Below are 21,951 nucleotides of genomic sequence, written 5' to 3'. Positions count from 1 at the left end.
CCCGAGACAGCAAGATCGCAGCACCTGCCTGGCAGGCTATTTCGATGTATCACCGTCCATACTCCAGTGTGCCTGCCAACTCGAAGCACCGGTACAGCACCGTCCGTAGACTACGGTATAGCGCAGGAACTCAAACCGTAACGGGTAAGATCTCGATCCCAGTTCGTGAAACGGTCATGGTCCCGCCGTCCAAGTACATACGGATGCTTGGATGACGGCGTGAGATTGAGAACAAATGTCACGCAGACACGCTCCTTGGTGTCGTTTCTTACTCCTGCTTTGCGGCTGGCTCACAGAGGCTCAAAACTCGTCGGGACGGTACGTACTAGCCTACTAAAGAAGCGTGACAGACGGATTGTCAGGGTTGAAGGTGAGCTTGTTCTTCAAGAGGCATCGCTTGTCGGTAGCCAGGTGGTTGTAGGCAAACTAGAGAGTGGAGCTCTGCTTGAGTTCTGGTGGTCGGAGCAATTGGGAGCCAGGAAGGTGTGGGCCTATATAAGTGACGCACGTCCTGTTCCGCGCGTGGGTTGTTCCTGATCATCATCGAGCCATGCCCGTTGCTGGAATCGAGCTTTGGCCTATGGATCGCGAGACGTTAAAAATCGAGCTTCACCATGATCGAGAAGTTCTTTGGTTGAATCGCCCACAGTGCCGCGCCAACGCGATCTGCCTACTTGGGCTTTGGAAATTCCCCAGGCTCCCTTTCCATGGGCCACATGGCATGGCCACCGACGTCTTTGCCCAAGTCCGTTTGATGTGCAGCAACGAGGTTTATTCGTCATATTGCACCGATAGTTGATGTTTCCAGTCGAATGACGCATATTACAAGCGGTTCCAAGGCATCCATCATTTGCGATCCCTTCTTCCGCGACGGGTCAGTGTCTCTAGTAGCTAACTTGGGCAGCGAACGCGCCTCTGGATCCAGTTTCTCTCCTTCTCTTTCCAAAGTTTCCTGCAGACCGTCTTCTATCCAACAAGGGGGCGAACCTGGTAGAGATGGTTTATCATCTATACCCACTTGGTTTTAAAACAGTACTGTTGTATGAAGGTTATAGGAGTGAGGTAGATCGTTGCATCAGCGGTTGATGATGTGCAAGATGGCATTGTTCATCAGACCATCCACACAAACAGCGTCAATCCGGTATAAACCATAAATGTGTGGTATCGGTAATTGCGAATCGGGAAGTGGTGTAGGAATCGTCCATGGAGCGGCATGGGAATTCAATAAATGGTAAGAATCTCGATCCCTCCCAGCCCTATGATTGGTTGTAGCCCGAGAAGCAGAAGCCGCAGCGGATTAAACGAGCGACTCTTTGATCAGTGTAACGCCTCTCGTCTGCATCGTCCTTTCGATCCCACAATGCTTGTTCTGTTTGTGTAGTCTTGGCTTGAATCTTGACTTGGACTTCAAACCGTCACGGGCAAAAAATGGTAGTGTCCTCTTGTAAAGCTAGCCTGTCGAATAGTAGCGGAAATAGTGTCACGGAGTTGGATTCCGTGACCTGTAAGCCAATGGCAGTCTTTGTTGATTGATTGATCCACTTGACCGTATTGAAGTAACGGCAGTTTTGGTATTGCCAATTTACTCAGACGACAATTGATGCTCACATTCAGGGCTGAGAGCTACGTAGTGAAGACCGTGACGTTCGATAGGGATTGACAGGATTTTGCTTACAGATGCCAATTGCAACGCAGACTGCTCTGCAGCGCCCGAAAGCTTTCGGGCGTTTTAGACCCTGGCTTGGATAAATGCTCGAGTCCGCCTCCCCGAGACCCTAAGTCGAAGTCGCGTGAAGCGCATGGCATCTCTCCATAGTACGGATACTGAGTCTAGAACGCTGATGAGACGTCGAGGCCTCACAACAGGGTGAGCGATCGATTAGAAGAAGCCAGTCCCAGGATGTGCATGCTTGCAAGTCTGTTGATTGGTTAGGTGGCTGATTGGTTCCTGCCTGCCCTGTGTAGTCCCAATGCATAGATGGACCTGACCTATTTGAACCTAGGCAGGAAGGTACCTACCTACCTGAGGTACGGTACAGCAAGATTGTTGTATTTCCGGAGGTCACTACGTGCATGTTCGTCGGTTGTTCCTGCCTCCGCTCTGTCACAGATAACTAACAGTTACTTAGCAAATGTAGTAGATATGGAAACCACTTTTTATAATGGGAATACCAACACTATTGTGTCATTAATTGTATATATTATATTTTGTACTGGAAAAATCCCATTGCTCTTTAACAGTGCTCTCCTGTTTTGTTCTGCTATCCACATCTACCTTGACCAAATATAAGTATTTCAATTTCGATTTCCGCATCTACAGTTGGCCGATTTAGCACTAAACTAATAATCATAGAGGGCCACATCCAAGGGGAAAAGGGGGGGTGATCAGCAACTAACAGCCCGGATCAGTCAAGCAAGTAGCCTACTATGTACAGTAGCTAATCTAATGTAAGTAGTAATATCGTGGGTGCATCGAGAGAAAGTCTCCGTAGCTTGTCTTGTATTAACCGGGGGTTATACGCCGTCATCTGGCGTTTTTGTTTTCCAGCAGCGGTGGCTGTCCATGACCAGGTCAAGAAAGGAGCCCAGAACCACTAGCAATAAATAGACATGGATGGGATCAAGACCGGGTGCTGTGCTCCACCAGTTTGTGTCACTATAATGTCGGAGAGTTCTAAAGACACTTGGACTCCTTGAATTTGTTAATGGAGTGGATAATCATAATCGATTGATTGATCGCATTGCATGTAAGTGAGCACGACAGTCCTCCTCCAAGAATTACTCTTTGCGAATTACATTCCCTTTCTGGAAACTGGGTGGGAACACAGCTGCACCTTGAGATCTGGCATGTTGGCCTGCCATCGCTTTTACTACACATTTATAGTTGCAGGGAATATGGCTAGGTTGCTTGTTTCAGCCCTGATTGATATCGATATCATAATCTATTGGGAGAGCTGCATCGGAAGTGGCATCTATTATTCCCCGTGATCAACATGGTACATATGTAACAACTAGATAGGTAACCAGTCAGCATTGTGCGATTTCGATCCCCATCTGAACATGCTTTCTTCCCAATTAAGTATAGAATCGAGATTGCAATTCTCCGCTTAAGCCAAATCGCGATGAAGGCTCTCCCTTATTCAATCATGATCACGACCAGCTGTCGTCGTTCTGAGTGTTGTCTCAAGAAAGACCCGCAACATTCGAGATCAGGTTCTGACCAGCAGTGTGGCGCACACGGCCAGACCGGTCGATTTCGATACTAGTATGCCAATGCATTCTGACATGTAAGCAGTTGTACCTTTGGCAGTCCAGGTTAACTATACCATTTGCTGACAATATTTGGCCGTCGGATAATACCCTCCTAGGCCAATGATCTGGGCAGTATATTCGCACAAGCTTCGCCTAGTCTAAAATAGGTTACCTATCCTGTTCAGATATTTTCTCCGACTAGAAGGTCTTGGGAGTAATGGTCTTGTGGGTATTGGAACTGAGCATACCTTAGTCCGGACCGAAGAGGGAGCACCTTGGATAGGCGATTATTATGAGAATATGTAGGTGGGTAGGTAGTTACGGTACGCTGTCAGCTGGCTCGAGGTGACCAGGTCCGAGTGTAGTCGACTCTTGGACCGAATCAAGTCAGTGGAATCGAGGCTCTCTATGAATACCTATCCAAGCTCTGACAGGCCACCCCTTCCTTAGTGGACGGCCCGCTGTCGCGCCCGCCAAATTACCGGGACTACTCAGGCTGTCTATTCACTGAGACCAAAGGCTATATCTACTTTCTGATTAGAGTCCCTACATCTCCATTGTTCTTGTCAGTAGGTACATGGCTGGAACTTGAGGTCTAGATCTCATAGACAATATAGGTACCAAGGAACAAGGTCAAATGTTGCTATGAATAGACAAAGGAAGGCTAAGAGGGAGAGGTAGGAAGAACCGTTGGCTGCTCACGCGGATAAACCCCCACTACAGAAGAACCTAAACCTAACTCGTTCAGCCATGAGCAGGCATCCTCGCATTTATTATGGGCTATCCGTATTTCTCCTAAACAAACCGCTCAGCAAAAACATAGCATAGCACAGCCAACTTTCCACCAGGTTGGGCTGTCCTAACGCATTATCTGCCTCACCTACAAGCTACAACCTACGTACATCTTCTTATTCACCCATCGCCAATACTTCTCACGCAAAGAAGTACAGTACAAGATGGCACCAACTGACGACGCAAACAACCGAGCCACAAAGGCTGCGGGTTCGGGGGATGCCGATTTGGCCCAAGTAGGTCTTCTCTTCTTATCCATGTCTTATTCCCACGCTTGCCATCTGTCAGGCATGGCAATGCAGAGTTTACCTTCTTGCCAAACATGGGAATGGTAACAAAACACCTTGCTGCACATCCGGAGAGAATTGTCCTTGGTCTCCATCCCACCTTCTTATATACTGTTCAATTTGAGGGGACTTGCCACTCCTTTCCTGTTTCAACCATGTCCTCCTTTTGTTCTTTCTCCATCATCCAATCCCAGTTCCAAATTCAATTCCCCTAACTTCATTCCCTGGCTATTCCCACTATCGAGGTCCAGACTCTCGCCCCGGCTTGACCGTGGAACGTGTTATACCCAGACCCAGAATCAGACCCAGCCCGCTGGTCGAGACCGTCTCGCTTGGCTTGCCATAGCCCAAATTCTCCTGGTTGATTGACCAACTGATTTGCATTGTGCATCTGCATTTGCATATTGCATTCGCATTTGCATCTTGGCCTTGCCGTGTTTACCCTTCGTTTCTTCACACACCCTCTCAATTTATAGACCTTTCCTTTATTGTGTTGCATTTCCAATTATACTGACAACATGTGCGTTCTAGGCCTACCGGGACCTTGCTAGGTAAACTATTCTGCAGCCTCACCTCCCCTCATCTCACTTCGCCTCGTCTCCTCGCCTTGTCTCAACACGCCCTCACATTCTCCTCATCCCGATCCACTTTCAACATGATTCCCATGTATCCATGTCGCATTTTTGTCATGGAATTCTTCGCTGGCGTACTCGGCATCAGCATATCGTTTTGTGCTCGGTCCCCAGATCAATGAATTCCTCCATCGGCGTTTCCGACGCTCAGTCTTCGCCCAGGCATAGGATAAGCTAGGCATATACGGTTTGCAGTTTCCTAACAATCTGAAGGGCTTGAGACATGCTATGTTGAAGATTGACATCACTTGCCATTGGTACCATTCTCAACTAAACAGGCTGTTATCCCATCAGTCTGGAGTCAGCCGTCTTGAAAAATAAAGTCCTATGTGACCTTATACTGGTGCTTTGGCTTTTCCATATACGTACTATCGACCACAGAATTAATTGGTTTAAGCCCTGGCTTATCAATGTGGCAATAGATTTCCACTCGATTTGAATGCATCTTGATCGCTTCACTTCTCACCAAGCACAACACACTCATCCCTGCACCCTTCACAGCACTGCCTCGAGCGTCACCTCGGTTACCTCTGTCTCCCCTTTCCCATTTTGACTCACTGCACATAATGCTGCAAAGCGATCTCCGGTGACATTTGACTAATATGATATCAATATAGGGGCGAGCAAGCTGCTACCAACCTCGAGAACAACCTCACAAACCTCGAAAGCAGACTTGACGCCATACTTGCTGCCCTTGAAGCCAACGAGAATCTACAGGCTCCCGCAGCTGCCAAGGTAGCCCAGGTCAACGAATCTCCTCAAGGCACAAGAGCAGCAGACAACCAGGACAGGCCCCGGGATGATACCAATGGAAACGTAGAGAAGGACAAAAAGGACACTACTTGACCAACTAGGAAGTGTTCGGGCTGTTCAGTTCACGTCACATAGCAACTTAGATAATTGAGAGAGCGGTATGCCAGTCATTCATAAGTCTCTTCTTTCCCCAAGAGCATCTTTCACCTATAGTATTGGAACGGTTATGGGAACATCCTTCCCTGCCATTAAGGCACACATTCCAATCGTCCCACATCCCATCTCGTAGCCCAGCATACTTCCCGAGCTCAATGGCTCGTATCCCACTCCTCATTCAAGAGCAAAAATAAAATGAAAAAATAATAACCAAGAGAAATCACATATACAGTGAGGAAACACCGAAAAACAAAACCTAAGCAGCAAGCCATGTCTGGAAAAACGAGAGAGAGAGAGGTGCCATCCTTAAAGGCCTGCAGCCTACTCGACACATTCCCATTCTAACCATAGTCGCCGGCACATGTTGTATGTTTGTTGATGTTGTTGGTCCATGCCCATCTAAGTTGATATATTCCATTGAAGCCCGCAATCGAATCGATATAAGTCCTTTGAGAAGGCTTGACGCAACCATCCACGCATGAAAACCCCGGAAACGCCAGAGAAAATGAAACACATGACGGGGGGCTGTAGCCTGCAGGGCCTGAAAGCCTATGTGAAAGCAATGAACAAGCAGGACCAGTGCAAGCAGAATCACGCAACGAAGTTGCCAAAAAACCGGTATCACCAAACAGAACCTGTAGACCTTGTCGGGTCTTGTAATTTGCAGTCGCAAGCGAATCAAACCTCAAATCCACTGTGCTGATACAAAATGGTCGTCCCGACTTTGAGGACTCCATACAAGACGAGTCATATGCAATGCTAATACTTGTAACGGCGTGATGCTTGTAAAAGCGCCAAAAAGGGCCGTATCCCGATATCGTAGATATCGCGGAGTATACTTTTCGTAACGCTCGACGGACGTATTCATGTCGCGACATGACCGGGTTATTGACTAAGTGATCTCATGAAAACCTGAGACACGGAAAGAACCCCGGTTAGTTGGTCAGACTTCTCATATCAGCAAGGTCGACAACACGTGCTCTTGCCATGGGGTCTTCCTCGGTTGCAATAATGGCAGGGCTCTCCTTGCCATTCCCCAATAGGGGTTCTCGACTCGTGAAGGCACGGCTCTCGAGTGTCGGTCGCAGCAAGCCCTGACCTCCTTCCTTATGCTTCGATTTCGTTTCGGCGTGAAGCGCCAACTCGCGTTCACGATTCTTCTCAAGCAATGGACCACCAAGAGTAGCACACTTGAGGATGGTCTGGATGAGGTGGTTTTGCTGCAAAGGTTTGGACAAATACTCGTCCATCTGAGCCTGGATGCACTTCTCTCGATCGCCCATCATGGCATGGGCTGTTAGAGCAATAATAGGTGTGCGGTGGCTTCCTATACCACGCTCATACTCTCGGATCTTGCCAGTGGCCTCGAAACCTCCCTGTAAAACAACTTGTTAGCCTGTCTGTGCATGCACGGCTCGTGAGTATCAAGACAATGCAGCTACTTACCATGATTGGCATTTGTACATCCATAAGAATGACATCAAATTTCTTGCGTTGAACAGCTTTGACGGCTTCCCAGCCGTTGCCTACCACGGTTACCACATGGTGGTATTTCTCGAGGATCTTGACTGCTAATCGTTGGTTGACGGTGTTGTCCTCGGCAAGCAAGATTTCGAAAGATTTGGTGTTATCGGCAAGCGATGGAGTGGCTCGGTTTTCAAGAGCAGGGATCATGCCGTTTCCTAGATCGATGAGTTTGCACGGCGTTGTCATGTACGACGTGATTCCCAAATCCAAGCACGATTTCAAGCTAACATGGACAACAGGCGCAAGCAGAACGATAGGTAGATACTTGAAATCATCCACAGCTCTTAACCTTCTTGCGGTGTCGATAGAATCAACCAGAATAGCATCGTAGGGAAGGGAGCCACCGGTGTGCAGGCGGGCCAAGGCGGGACTCTTCTCTGAATCAACAACAACAGGTTTGAGACCAATCTTCTCCAGCATAGGCTTAATCGACGCAGCGTTCTGAGATTGAGCCTTGTCGACAAATAGCACCTGGTGACCTCGATATGGGCGAATCTGTTGCTCGATCATAGCGGCGTCATTAGGGGCGAGCTTGACTAGGCATGTGAAGTGGAATTCACTGCCTTTTCCATGCTGACTATTGACCCAAAGATCACCACCCATGAGGTTGACAAGTCGCTTCGAAATAGACAGACCCAGACCGGTTCCGCCAAACTTGCGAGTCATGGAACCATCGGCTTGCTGGAATGTGTCGAAAATCAGATCCAGTTTATCCTGAGCGATTCCTATACCCGTATCCTGCACAACAAACTCGACCGCATATTCACCAGGTCGGACGTGGCTTTGCCCCATGCTCTCTTTGATTGTTAGGCTGACCTCACCATGCTCTGTGAACTTGATAGCATTGCCAACAAGGTTGAGGATAATTTGCCTGAGACGGAAAGAATCACCAATAACATAGTCCGGCACAGAGCTGTCGACCATGTAGGTGAGATCCAAGAACTTCTCATTTGCCTTGACGGCGAGAGTCTTGAGGGCGTTGAAGACAGTTCCTCGCAACGTGTAAGGGATTTCTTCAATCACCATTCGCCGAGCCTCGATTTTGGAAAGATCCAAAATGTCGTCAATGATCGTCAGGAGGCTATTGGCAAGATTATTGACAATGTTAAGCATCTCCCTCTGATACTGAGTCAGGTCGGTGTCTAATGTCAATTGGGTCATTCCAATAATGCCGTTCATCGGCGTTCGGATTTCGTGTGACATATTGGCCAGGAATTCGGACTTGGTCTTATTGGCAAGTTCGGCAGCTTCTCTGGCTTGAGTGTTGCGCTGAATAGAATCACGCAGATTTGAGATCATCTGGTTGATCTTTCGTTTGAGCTCGTCCATCTCGCCTGATGCTTCTACATCCACAAGTTTGGTGAAGTCCCCATCCGTGGCTAGGTTAGTTATATCTGAGAAGGCGCGCACTTGCGTTGTCTGCTTAGGTTAGAACGAGCCCCCAAGGTTATTCGGGCTTGACGTACCAAATTGCTAGCCATGGTGTTGACATCTGTTGTGATTTCTTTCCAGCGTCCATCTAAACCGCCCACGTCGGCTTGAGCACCCATCTTTCCATCAACACCCACATCTTTGGCGACTCGCTGCACTTCATAGCAGAAGCTAGACAAACGGTCAACCATGTTGTTGATGGTTTCTTTCAACACTTGTATCTCTCCATTTGCTTCGACTTTGATCTTCTGGCTCATATCGCCGTTCGCAATGGCTTGTGTGACGGTCGAAATGCTCCTGACCTACAACCAGTTAGTAAATCAAAAGTTTGTCGAGACTCTGGGCTTACCTGAGCAGTGAGATTTGACGCCATCGTGTTGACGTTTTCTGTAAGATCCCTCCATTTGCCTTCGACGTTGGCTACTTGGGCCTGTCCACCAAGGGTTCCATCTGTACCTACTTCCCTGGCAACCTTGCTCACTTCAACAGCAAAGGTACCAAGTCGATCCACCATCAGGTTGATGGTGTTCTTCAACTCCGCGATTTCACCCTTGACCTCGACCCCAATCTTCTTTGTTAAATCACCTTTGGCGACCGCAGTGGTGACCTTGGCAATCTCTCGCACTTGAGTGGTCAAGTTCATGGCCATGCCGTTGACGTTCTCTGTCAGATCTCTCCAGGTACCCTCAACATCGTGCACTGTAGCTTGACCTCCCAAGCGTCCTTCGGTACCGACTTCACGGGCAATTTTTGTTACCTCACGAGCAAATTGTTGCAGTTGGTCAACCATGGAGTTGATAGTCGACTTGAGTTCGAAAATCTCTCCCCTACAGTCAGCTTGAACCTTTTGGGTCAGGTCTCCCTTGGCGACAGCTGTGGTAACCTTGATAATGTCGCGCACTTGAGTCGTCAAATTGTTGGCCATGGCGTTGACGTTGACAGTGAGATCGTTCCACATGCCCTGCACTCCCCCAACATCGGCTTGCCCGCCCAGCATGCCTTCGGTTCCGACATCTCTTGCTACACGGGTGACTTCAGAGGCGAATGTTCGTAATTGATCCACCATGGTGTTGATGGTTTGTTGTAATTGCAATATCTCTCCCCGGGCAGGTTTCTCGATCTTCTTGGTCAGGTCGCCGTTGGCTACGGCTGTTGTAACAGATGCAATTTCCCTCACTGCAGAACTTGTTAGCTATGTAGACCTTTTCTAGTCTGGTTCCTACAAACCTTGATCGGTCAAATTCTGAGCCATGACGTTCACTGCGAAAAGCGTTAGCAAGCCAGCTTATCTTGCAAGATAGAATCATACCGTTGTCAGTCAGTTCTTTCCATGTTCCATCAACACCACCGATGCGGGCTTGACCGCCCAGCAAACCTTCGGTGCCGACTTCACGAGCCACTCGCGAGACTTCGCTAGCAAATATTTGCAGCTGGTCCATCATAGCGTTGATAGTGCGTTTGAACGTTGTAATTTCTGGGTCCATTTCAACAGTGTTCATGCGAACCTTCATAGTCAAATCACCACGAGCAACAGCGGTGACGATCTCGCCGATTTCTCGCAGGGCCTTTTGGAATGCTTCGTTGGCCTTTTGGTGCTTCCAGAGCTCACGCTCCAAGGTAGCAATACGTTCCTGCTCGAGTATCTCAAGGGCTCGCTCTTGCAGCTGCTTCTGCTCCATCAGCTGGGCATTAACACCCGCGAGCTCCTGGCGCTGGCTATCGAGCAACTTGGACTGATCATCCACATGTTCTCGAAGTCCTTCGAGGGCTTCTTCGGTCAGCTGATAAGATGGCAGATGCGGAGTGTGCAGGCTACCTTGGGCGTGAAAGACTTTAGGCTTGGGGCGAGCCGCCACCGTAAGAGCCTCTTCGCCAAAAAGAGTGTCAATGACCTCGTTAGGCGTTTCTGGAAACGGAGAAGCCGCTGAGGCCTGGCTCTCGAGCTTTCCAACACGCAAAGCGAGGTTTTGAAGCTCCAATTCAAGCTTACGCTTGGCGGGAGTATCTGGTCCTGGGAGTTGCACCTGGGAAGCTACGCCCACCGGTATCGAATTAGGCGGTCGGGTATCTGGGGCTATCGAAGCGACAATCGCAGCGGCAGCGGCGAGGGCCGCATCGTCAACCATGGTGGTGCAGGTGAACTGCTAAGCCGCAGTCAGGCAACAAATTTTTTTTAGTCCTGAATTGCGCAGGATCGTGTGTATAGTTTGGACGGACGAGTGTAGATTGAAGGTTTACGACCGACGAAAAGGCGCCAAGTTGATTGCTGGTGGATATATTCGGTAAAATAAATAAAAAAGAGTACCACGCAAGGCGAAGTAATGACCAAACTAAGGACGCAACAGTTGTAGACTGCGAAGCATCCTCGATTGTCGAGAGTTGAGTTGGCCTGAGTATGATACACCGGGTGGCGGCGGGCGATGGCGCCGTAGCAGCAGGACGGGCGGGAATGGAACCAGTATAAGCAAAACGGTCGCGGGAATTTCAAGTCGGAGCAAAACGAGATCAGAAGGGTCTTTCGGAACGGAAATCGGGACGAGCCTGGTGTCGTCGAAAAATGAGGCCGGATGGCGATACTGTACTGAGACGGACAGTAAGGGTTGAAGAGGAAAGGATTAGGCTGAAAGTCCAGCAAGCAAGCCGTTTGGGAGTTTGCAGGTTGGCCGAAGAGGGCGTAGTATAGTATAGGTAGGTAGGTACGGAGTAGTAGTTACGCAGGTATTGCAATGGGACCTAGGAGAAGGGACGGAGAAAGTACTCCCAAAGTAACCAGAGAGGGGATAAACCCAACCTACCTAGAGACCAGGACAGGACAGAACAGGACGATAGGACAGGGCATGACAAAGGGTGGTCCCAACTGCAGCGGTGGCAGCAACCACTGGATCTTAGCCCCCGGGTGGGGGGACAAGTCAACGGGCTGGATTGGGTGAACCGAGAGAGCCCGCCCTAGCACGCCTAGCCTTCCACTGACAGGACAATCCTGAGTAGTAGTGTATAATCCAGGGAGGTAAGTAGTACATCTTGATGCTGGAGGGCAGTGGGCAATGGCATGTATCTCCGAGTTGGGTCGGTCCTAGGAAGATCCCTCGGTGACTACCACAGCGGTACGAGGTGAAAAGGAGGGCGACAGAGGCGATGAAAGGCGGAGCCTTCCAAGAGTTGCTAACGTCCAAACCGGTCTAGCAGAATAGCAACCTCTCTTTTCGGTCTGAAGTGGTGTTTGCCTTTCCACTATCAGTACCGCCCGTTCAGGTACGCAGTACTCTCTACTTTCATGGCAATTAAGTTTTTGCTTTGACGACGAATATCGGTTATTGTAACAAAACCTAGAACCTTGTTCTAGGTAAGCTGTTAGAGGGGGTGAGCGATCATTAAGTTGGACAATCTCAACTCGATGCGTACGTCGATGCTACCTACCACGTAGTATATACCAGCAGGTTGCTTGTTCTGAATTTTAAATTGGACCACGATATGATCTGGTTGAGCCCTGAAACTTGGGGGTAAAGGAAAGTATGTATGTTATGTGGAGAGATGAAGCCAAAAAGAGTAAAGAAAATGAAGCATCATAGCGAGGAATTGCTACTATACAGGGTGTTGCAGACAAACACCATGTACAGTATTCATGATTTTTATATATTAGCCACCTCCTATACCATGGAGTTCTAATAGTATGTAGAAATATGAACTGCATGCGTTAGGATACAGGGTATCATCTCACATTTTGCAAGATTTTATTTGGGATGTATGCACCTACTACCTACATGCACACAAATTCGATCCATCTCTTGCATGTCAGATATGAGTCGAGACTAAGATTTCAATTACATCCCCTCCCGCTATTTTCATCGTATCTGCGCTCAAGTCTTCCACATATATGCTCGTTTCCAAGCAATCAGTCCTCTGTATCTGTACAGAAACTCACGAAGCCCTTTTTCTTATATATTCAAGCAATTCCTTATGTTCTAGGTACCTCATTCAGTGAATCTTCCTAGAATCATGGGCTGCCTCGCAATGGAGGCTGGGTGTACTGTAATTGGATGTCACCTTTTCGGCTGGGTCTTCTGGGGAAATCTGTTTATCAAGGGCCAATGAATTGTTGCCCAGAGCCTCTCCCCGCCCCTACTGCAAGCTAGCGGCTGCACGAACGAATCGATCGACATAATCACTATCCGTTAATGTCAAATGGGCATTTCGGACAAGGGCACTCTACACTGGAACTGCATCTGTACCAAGGCGGCTGAGAATGAGTGGAAAAGTGCTCTCAGGTGAGTTGAGTGACTGGTAGAACCGGTTAACCTTACCTACCTTAGTACCTACCTACCTACCTAGTAGGGTAGGTGAGGTCTAGGTAGGTAAGTACATTCCAAATTTCTATGGATCAGTCCTGCTTCAGTAGTAAATCGTTTTTATAACTGTCTCAGACATTAGCTATGGATCCGTGTTGTTTGTCTTCCAAGTAGCCAAGGTCCCCAGTTGACATAAAGTTCCGCTTGAAGCTGCAAGGGATATTGGTATTACACTCTTATGCCGTGGTTTGCTGGCTTTGCTTGATCAGTACAGTACAGCACGGTTCAGTTTTGAACTGTGCTGTACTCCTCTTTGCATAATACAACCAGTTCGGCGGTCAAGTGGTCGTAGGTATGAAGTTTAGTACTTAATCTTTACCTGGTCATGTAGCCTTTCAACACAACAGTTCTGCGTCCAACCATCACACAATTCACTGCGAGTCGCAGGGGACTCGCTTGACTTGTTTAGCGTTGAAGAATATGGTATGTATTTGCCGACTAGGATGACAAGAAATATTGCAAGAAATAGCTCGTCTGTGTTCCACATTTGAATAATGGTCCCAGCTGTTTCCTCTCTTTTGTTGTTGTAGTGGATGTCCATCGCCAACTCTCATGGGTGCGTTTGCCCATCTCTCAAGCCCAGCCCGCCTGCCAAGACCGTTGATGTGGGGTTCTTACTCTGCCACTCGCACAGTGGCGATACTTAAGCGAGGGAACTTGAGAGCCCTCTCAAGTCTTTGTTGCTTTCGAAACATGTCTCTCTTGCTTTGCTCCAGGAGTTTACATTGTTATTACGGTACTGCATAGGTAAGCGTGTTGCTAATTCTACCTACTCACAAGATCGTTCGAGACACACGGAACACCACCTGCAGCAGTTATCATTTCCGCTAAAGTAAAAAAGAAAAAGGTATTTACTCGTGTAAGGAAATTATACATCCGCTCATTTTAGTGCCATACCCTTTAGTCGCTGGGCCGTTGCAATTGGTCTTGAAACGGCCCTTGAGCTGTCAACAAGCGGCTTCTTTGCGGCTCGGATGGCTACCCCTGGCTTAGTCTGTCTATTCCCGTAATCATCTACAACCTTTTCCCCGGAGGCTTGACCTATGTTCAACTCTCAATTGTATTTATTTTGTACGTATCAAAGCGCTGTAGCGACACCGTGCTACTCCCAGAAGGCGCTTACTGTTGTCAGTGGTGGTTTCCATCTGTCACTATAATAAGCAAGCAACATTCGCTGAGCTGCGGCACTCCAGGAAACCACCCTAAGTCCATACCGCACAATGATGGCCTCTGTGCTATGCCATGGACGGCGAGTAACAGGGATAAAGGTAAGCGTCATTGGTTTGATGAGTATTGCGATGGACGGCGTCTTGTGTTTCAGGCAAAGCTGGCAGAGATGATCACATTCAATTAATTGCCCATGATACAATATTCGTGACTTACCTATCGAGAGGCTTCAAGCATACTACTAAGGTAAGCAACCCGGCATGGTTGAAAGAATACATGCCCGTCGCCCATACACATTCAAGTGCATAGAACCATATGCTTTCATCATCGCTCTAAAGAAATATGGATATTCACTGGTGGACTGGAGATGATGAGAATTATATTCAATCGTTTGTCAACACCCAAATCATAGCGGTCCAGCATCACAGGCAGACAGGGCTCAGGGGTTGAGGTGGGCCTAGGTAGGTCGCGGTCGCGGTCGATACAGCCACCAACGTCATTTTGGAGCTGCCGCCAGTTGGGTTCTGGTTCGCCGACAGGGGCATCCCTGAATCCTCTAGGCTTGGGTGGACAGCTCCTTCAAAACCTCATGATTTCGCAAATCAAATTGGAGCCTGAAAGCTGCTTGTCAACCAAGTCAACAAAAAGCTCATTCATTATTTAGGGTATTCTGCGTTCAGGTACATTACGTACGGTGTGCAATGACAACCCGACCAGCTACAACATCGTGGGGGACTTGGGGACATCGAACGATTGTACTGTCCTCTTTCCTTTCACATACTGTACATGTGATTTGCCTCCAAGATTGGTGGCTTCTGGTCCACGTGAGAAACGTTTCGAAGTCCGTTCATCCACTAAAGCATATGCACAACTGAACTTTCGTGGTTGAGATCGACAGTCACCAAACAAAATAAGCTGCCAGAAGGAGCCGACTGATACGAGAGGACAAGAATAAGGAACCAATCGCACATTCATTTCACATGCGCAGAACAAGATATTACGATAACAACTTAGCGATAGGCTGATTGGTGTCAGAACGAACAAATATCGAGAGATACCTTTGTTGTCGGTTGGTCGGGTAATCATGCCGGCGGCATCGAAGCCTCGGGTCAGTCAGTATACAGGAACAAAGCAGTCTGTTTTCTGATGTGAGAACACTCACTGCTTGGCTGCCCTTGATCTGCGAATAACGGGATCCTTGCTATGCTCTGAGTTTCTATTATGCTGAAACCAACCGTCTCTCCAACGGCGCGAGATCGTCATTCAGAATATCGTCTCAACTCGCAGGGAGGGACAAGCGAACTTCAGACTTTCCCATATCGAGGCATTGATTAGTGCACAACACGGTACCATTCATTGGCACGATCTTTGCGGCTACAATACATCGTAGGTAAATACGCACACGGTCGTATTGGTTCAGGACGAACCTTGGCAAAGGGCAGCAAAAAGTGCCAAACAAAAAATTGTCGCCGAGAACTGCTTCTCCTCTTCGTTGCCCCTCCCTCACTCAGAAAACCCCCGACAACCGGTCCACTCCCCAACACCATACAGAGCGGTGCAAGTACAGTGGACACTATCTAGGATTGGACCCTCAAATAGGACCCTGAAAATGCTGTCATTTTCTGCGGCGGTCTAGTTTCTCATTCTACAGGGTCCGAGGGTCTTAGTCGATACCAAGCTTGTACTAGCTGATCGTTCTAGACGGTATCCTTGTATTCCTCACTCAAAGTTCCAGGGCTGTTGCAAACTGAGCAACCACTCCGCCACTCCGCTTTTCTGTCCGTCTCTGAACAGCCTGAGACCTGTCTGTCTGATCAAGTTCCATCTCGGAATTGGCGATGTGGCGGTCCTTCCTGATTCATACTTGCATGTTAGGGGACCCCTATCCTCATCGAGACACGTGAGAGGCGCTGCTTGTACGAGGCAGTAAAACCGCCCCAGAATAAGTCTTTTCAAGATGATGACCCTGCGTCAGTAGCGCTGTAAACGGTCCATGGGCGCCATTTCTCCTCAGCTGAGTCGTACGGCCACAAGCCCTCAGGGATTGCAAATGTGCGTTTCCGCGATTCTTTAGGTGTCTTTGCCACGACAGAATTCGAAAAGGCCAATGAGAGATCAGAGTCTTGGTATGTCGATGGAGATAATTATTGGAGTGATCTCCAAGGATCTCAGGGAGGATTGGCTACCGATAGAAGTATCGGTTTCACATTCGCTGTCCCTGCCAGGGCTATACAGACACAACACATCCGTTTTCATGTCTCATTTGAATGAATGAGCAAGGGAGAGTTTTTCCGTCACCTTCGCACGGAGCTGACTTGGTCATTGTGTTTCGATTTTATTTAACTCGTGATCATTTCGGAGATCGGCAACAAGCATTGATCATCGCTTGGTCAGGTTCGTGATTGGGCTGCTTTATGTTGGGCCGTGATATAATGCGAGACTGTGACCAGAATCCAAGTCAGGAATTTGATGGTATAGGGTAACTAGATTTTCAGGTATCCCATTATGTTGAGGTTCTGAAGACTTAGAAAGAAGAGGACAAAGAGCGAGCGTGCTTGTACAACGATGTTAGCAAAATAAACCCAGTCTAAAATATCATCTGCTCAGTTTGAACTAGATCGTTCGACCGAGTTGAAGTCCAAGGCACATGGTGTTCGACAACATGCTAATAAAGATAACCTCAATACTTTGCAATGACTCTTAGCCTAAACAAACATCACCAGCGTCACGACGAGATTAATCCTATGCCTGAGAAATATATTACACTCAACTTTACTGCATACACGAATGAGGGTATCTGATGCTATTCCTTTCACCCAGATAGATATCAAAAAGAACGAAACCAAAAACAATATGTGAAGCAAACTTTCCTAGGCATCCGTATCCATATCATGCGTAGCTGGCCCATTTGCAATCGAGAAAACGTCCATAATCCCCCTCTTCCCTTGTAATCATTTATCGTCTTGGCAAATTGTTCCGCCCAAAATTGCCACCAAAAGCCGGGCCTGCTGAAGAGTTCCAGCCCTGCGTCACACTGTTCTTGACGATCAGGGCAGCAGCAGCCGTAGCAGTTTGCCTCTCCTTCTGGCGATGCCGGTCCCTGAGATAAGGCGCTGCCTCTGGTCGCATACGGAGGATACGCAGAATCATATCATCGCTCGGATCCGCTTGCGCCTCACGCCTCTTCGCTTCCTTCGCCTTACGCATGGTGCCCAGGTTACGGCTCATCATGATACTCTTTCCGCGTCTGATCGTGCCCATGCTTGCAAACGACCCTGCACCGCCGAGTGATGCTCCAAGTGCTGCCGGAGCTGACAGACGGTTACTCTGCGAGTTCTGATGCTGGAGAGCTAGACGTGCCCGCTCTGTCGTTGCAGCTGCCATTCTTTCCGACTCACGAATCAGACTGTTAGTATCCTCAAAGTAGAAGAAGTTCAGCGAGGCAAGCTCGTGCCACTTAGGCGACTTGAGGGTTTCAGCTGGAACACCGAGCTGCTCTCCTGACTCATCCCTGGCATTGAAGAATTGGAACAGCAAGTCCAACCAGTGATAGACAATGTCTAGTTCCTTTCGCGAAAGGGGCCGCTGCTGTGAAGGCTTTTCCGACAGGGGTGGCACTAAGAGGTTCTCAATGACCATCAGAACCTCTTTCCAGAGCCGTGCCATGACGGCATCCATCGTGGCTTTTGTCAATGTCTGTTTCATGATGGCAAAGTTTTCATCAAAATAAGCAAACAGCGGCGCCAGTGCCGCCTCGATCTGAGCTGGGGTCACAGAAGGCATCGTTGATGCTCGCTTTTTCCAAAGACTTGTGACAGATGCGCCAATACCGCCCGTACCCAGCAAGTGCCTGAGAGTCTCCAAAGATAGGGTATGGTTGATCTGAGACGTGAGCTATCTTCAAGTTAGCATATCTGTTTGTCTTACTGTTTGGCATGTCATACCTTATCCGTAACCTTCCGGACCATGTCTCTCTCGGTGCGCTTTAGATGCCGGAAGGCCTTTCCGAAATGAAACTGTATATCATCTCTCTCACCCTCCATGCTGACTCTGATGAGCAATCGACCCTGCGAGTCCAAGTCCAGCCAAAATTCGCGAGGCAGGTAGTCACTGAAATGAACAGGGTCAAGCTTGAGTGATGTTCGCCCAACGTAATCGTGATCGCCAAAGGTGTCGTAGTCCCAGATAGTCGCAATCATGTTGACAGGACCTTGAACTGTTATGTCAAAAGTCTCGTCCCAACGTGGATTCAGGCTTCTCTGAATAATTCTCGTCTTGTGTAATCGCTTCTGGTATTCATCGCCGAACACCACGTATGGATCGCTGTAGCCATTGGTGTCGCATGCCTTAAGATCCTCAGCCTCGACTACTTTGATCGTAAAGGTGTACTTGTTGGGTCGTCGGGCTTTCTTCTTCGGCCCGTCAAGCTTCTCCAAGAGTAAAGCACAGGCATCCGGGTCCATAGCCCGCTCTAACTTGTCAAGCTCCTGCATAGCATATTCGATGTTATTGAGTTTGACAAAGGACTACACGAGTTAGTTAACCGAACCAATGATTGGAATATGTTCTCTTACCTCAGAATAGAACTGGAACGGCTCAACGCGGTCCTTGTTGTTCCAGGCATCCTTCGCATATCTCATCCATTTCTCCTGGGTGGTTTGATTCTGTGCTGCCATCTCCTCTGCAGAGGGGCGATCCATTTCCTTCCCGAACTTCTGATCGACTAGCTCACAATACTTGCCAATGCCTGCGGCAAACGCCTTCGAAAGAGATGTCATGAATCTAGCGTGATGCTCGTCGTTGCCCCAGTTGAGGTTGAATATAGTGTCGAGAGTCTGGTTGAAAAGCATAAACATGTCAATGATGGAAACACTGTGTCTCTCTGCGTCCCGTGGAATGTCCTCGGGATTCTCTGTTCGCACTTGGAACTGGTCCTGCTTGACAGCTTGCTCGACGTAGTCCTCTACCCTATTCTCAGCGGCACGAACCCATCGCCACACAAAATCGACCAAAAGGTTCTCGATATTGAAAGCGAAGGGACGATCAGGTAGGGAGTCGTTGTGAATCCGACGGATCGCAACCAACTCTCTATACAGCTCGAAGCCGTCCTGTATGTCGAGTTCGGTGCCAGTCTCCTGGGCTGTCTCCAAAATGGACTCGATGATAGCATGTGCATCCTCCTCAAATCGCGGGAATACCTCTTCAACTAGAATCTGGAAGGGATTTACACCCATGATTTCAGGGTTCTTGGTATATCGTTTGTTGATTCTTTCACAAAGCTTGATAACCGTTTTGCCCAGCTTAACCACGTTGGCAAAGTCCCATTCATTTCGATCAGCTGATATTTCCTTTTCCATGTATTGACCGTACGTCTTTTGGGCCTGGTCATGGAGGCGCTGACTCAGATGTTCAGCAAACTCCTCGGCCGCTTCAGGTTTAGGTGAAAAGCAAGGGTCGTTAAAGATGTGATTATCCAATATATATTGGACAACACCTATTTGAGGTGGTTTTGTGTCATAACACTGTTCCATCCGATCGTAGAGGTCACGGAGCAGAGTCTCATGGAGTGTCTGTAGAGTATGCTGGTATACAGCAAAATCATGTACCGTCCAGCGACTGGGGTCGATCTCGGATAGGGGAGTGCAGTAGTTTGAAATGTGTGGAGGCTTTTTGACCTCGGGTAGTGGCGTCTTGACGAAATCAAAAACAGCGTCCAATTCTTCAGGTAGTAGTTCTCGGTCCAAATAGTTGCGTGATGCAACTTCCAGCAGAGTGATGAGTCTGGAGAACTGTGGCACCCTCCATCTCACACACAACTCAGTCAAAAGGTCCATGGATTGTTTCGATAGGGGCTGGTAGTCAAGATCAGGATCGCTATTGATCTGGTCAAAGGTCATGGCATGCTTAAGAATGTACTTGAAGAACGCTCTGGGGTCTTGAGGGACAAAGGTGTAAATATTCTCCTCGACTGCTCGAATACCGGAATCTCCAATATCTAGTGATGCAAGGTTGATAGATGGATCAAAACCCATCGAGCTATCAAATCCCGGATTGCTGTAGGTTGACTGGGGCCGGCTGGAGAAGCCTTTGTCAACACCACCGCTGGACGTCTTGGCAAGCTCTGGCTTGGCAGTCAATATGTCAAGCATCATCTGTGATAAATGAGGCGACTCGGCTTTTTTCCACTCGAGGAAGGAATCGTCAAGATCAAAATCATTACTCCCCAGAGCACCAGGCATGTCTGAGTTGAGCCTGTGCTGATACGATTTGAGGTCCTTGAGCGCAGCCTCCTCTGTCCACACCCCTTTGTTCTCGTTGATCTCGGCCTGTGCTTCTGAAAGGCTCAAACCAAATATCTTGACTACCTGTTGAACGAGAGGCATGTCCTTGACATCATAGCTCAAGGGGACAACGACCTCAATAGTTGTTCCAGCACCACTAGCACCGCCGCCAACTAGGTTCTGGTCGTTCGTGAGAAGCTTCTTTTCGAGGATACTCAGCTTGGACATGAGCTCAGTCTTGTCACGATCGTGGCCTTGATCTCGCAGGATCGTGGCAATTAAACGGACAAACAACGCGAGGTGACGGTCAGGAATGAGCTTCCAAGAATCATCGTCAGGGGCGGCTCCTTTCTGGGCTGCCTTGGTGGTAGAAGTGTAGAACATAAGAATGAGCGGCTCGAGTTTCCTCTCCTTATCAATCGTTTTGCGAAAGTTCTTTTCAGAGAAGGTCGTATAAGCTTCAGCGAAGCTTCGCTTGACGACAGGATCGTTGTAACCCGGCAGGCGCTCACTACCCCTAAGCACGCCGCCGCATCGTTCAAGCAAAGCGCTGGTGAAGTTATGTGGTAGCTTAAAACTTGATGAAGAACCGGAAGTAAATTCCTGCACCAGGGCGCCAACGCTGGTGTGAGTTCGGACTGGTTGCTTCGGGGCTGCAACATATTGTTTTCTCTTGGCCTTGGGTTGTAGAAGGTAATGTAGGTAAGCCGACCGAAGGGCGAAACTGCGGGCTTCGTCGTGCTCGACAACAATTGGTTGGGCTCTTGAAGCTGCGCGAGCCCTACCAAGATCCCTACTGCTGCCCATACGGCGGCCCGGGTTATATGAGCGTCGGGACGCTGACGACATATCGACAATCGAGGGGCAGCGGATAACAGCGACGGTGATGTGGCGACGATGGGTATAGGGGCCTATATGGTGAGAATAAAAAATGTCCAGCAAGCGAGATGATACTGGGAATGCTCTGTATTCATGCGCTCAATATCATGACACTGTGAGCAGGTCGTAAGATGTCAGCAAGGTCGATGCTGATGGCGGATGGAGGGAGGTTCAAGCGAGACAAGGGAGAAAAGGAGCGAGGGCCTTGGGCCTTCAATAATGACGACGTAGACAAAGCAATAGATATGTGATTGGGGTTTCAATGGAATGACAAAGGTGTAGGCTGACTCTATCCTGTCCTTGGTATTATGGAACAGAATGTTTAGGTTGGGTTGGGGTTAGGTAGAGTAGATTGGTTATATGGAATTGCCATCAAGAAATTGACGGTGAAGTGAAGGATGGAGCTGGAGGTCAGAGCAAGAGCCGCCCCCGTCGCCTGTTTTCGTCT

The 21,951-nt window shown here is 48.6% G+C and overlaps 3 protein-coding genes across 3 annotated transcripts; 1 reads left to right on the top strand and 2 right to left on the bottom strand.

Annotated features, from left to right (window-relative positions):
• Positions 1-4,208: 4,208 nt before the first annotated feature.
• Positions 4,209-5,809, top strand: FSST1_001938 (uncharacterized protein; the record flags this gene model as incomplete). Its single annotated transcript, XM_083227881.1, has 3 exons — positions 4,209-4,280; positions 4,863-4,882; positions 5,581-5,809. The coding sequence occupies 3 exons, from the start codon at positions 4,209-4,211 to the stop codon at positions 5,807-5,809; spliced, it is 321 nt and encodes a 106-aa protein (XP_083092120.1).
• Positions 5,810-6,807: 998 nt separating this feature from the next.
• On the bottom strand, positions 6,808-10,956 carry FSST1_001937 (uncharacterized protein; the record flags this gene model as incomplete). The annotated part of the gene is made up of 6 exons (XM_083227880.1): positions 6,808-7,248; positions 7,319-8,818; positions 8,866-9,132; positions 9,180-10,006; positions 10,058-10,090; positions 10,140-10,956. The coding sequence occupies 6 exons, from the start codon at positions 10,954-10,956 to the stop codon at positions 6,808-6,810; spliced, it is 3,885 nt and encodes a 1,294-aa protein (XP_083092119.1).
• Positions 10,957-17,298: 6,342 nt separating this feature from the next.
• Positions 17,299-21,473, bottom strand: FSST1_001936 (C2 domain-containing protein; the record flags this gene model as incomplete). The annotated part of the gene is made up of 3 exons (XM_083227879.1): positions 17,299-18,237; positions 18,288-18,869; positions 18,918-21,473. The coding sequence occupies 3 exons, from the start codon at positions 21,471-21,473 to the stop codon at positions 17,299-17,301; spliced, it is 4,077 nt and encodes a 1,358-aa protein (XP_083092118.1).
• Positions 21,474-21,951: the final 478 nt, after the last annotated feature.

The sequence above is a fragment of the Fusarium sambucinum genome, chromosome IV (assembly GCF_050947815.1).
Source record: "Fusarium sambucinum isolate potato_lamoka chromosome IV, whole genome shotgun sequence".
Classification (NCBI taxonomy): Eukaryota; Fungi; Ascomycota; class Sordariomycetes; order Hypocreales; family Nectriaceae; genus Fusarium; species Fusarium sambucinum.
Note: the sequence above shows the minus strand (reverse complement) of the source record. Positions and strands in the feature narration are given on the sequence as shown.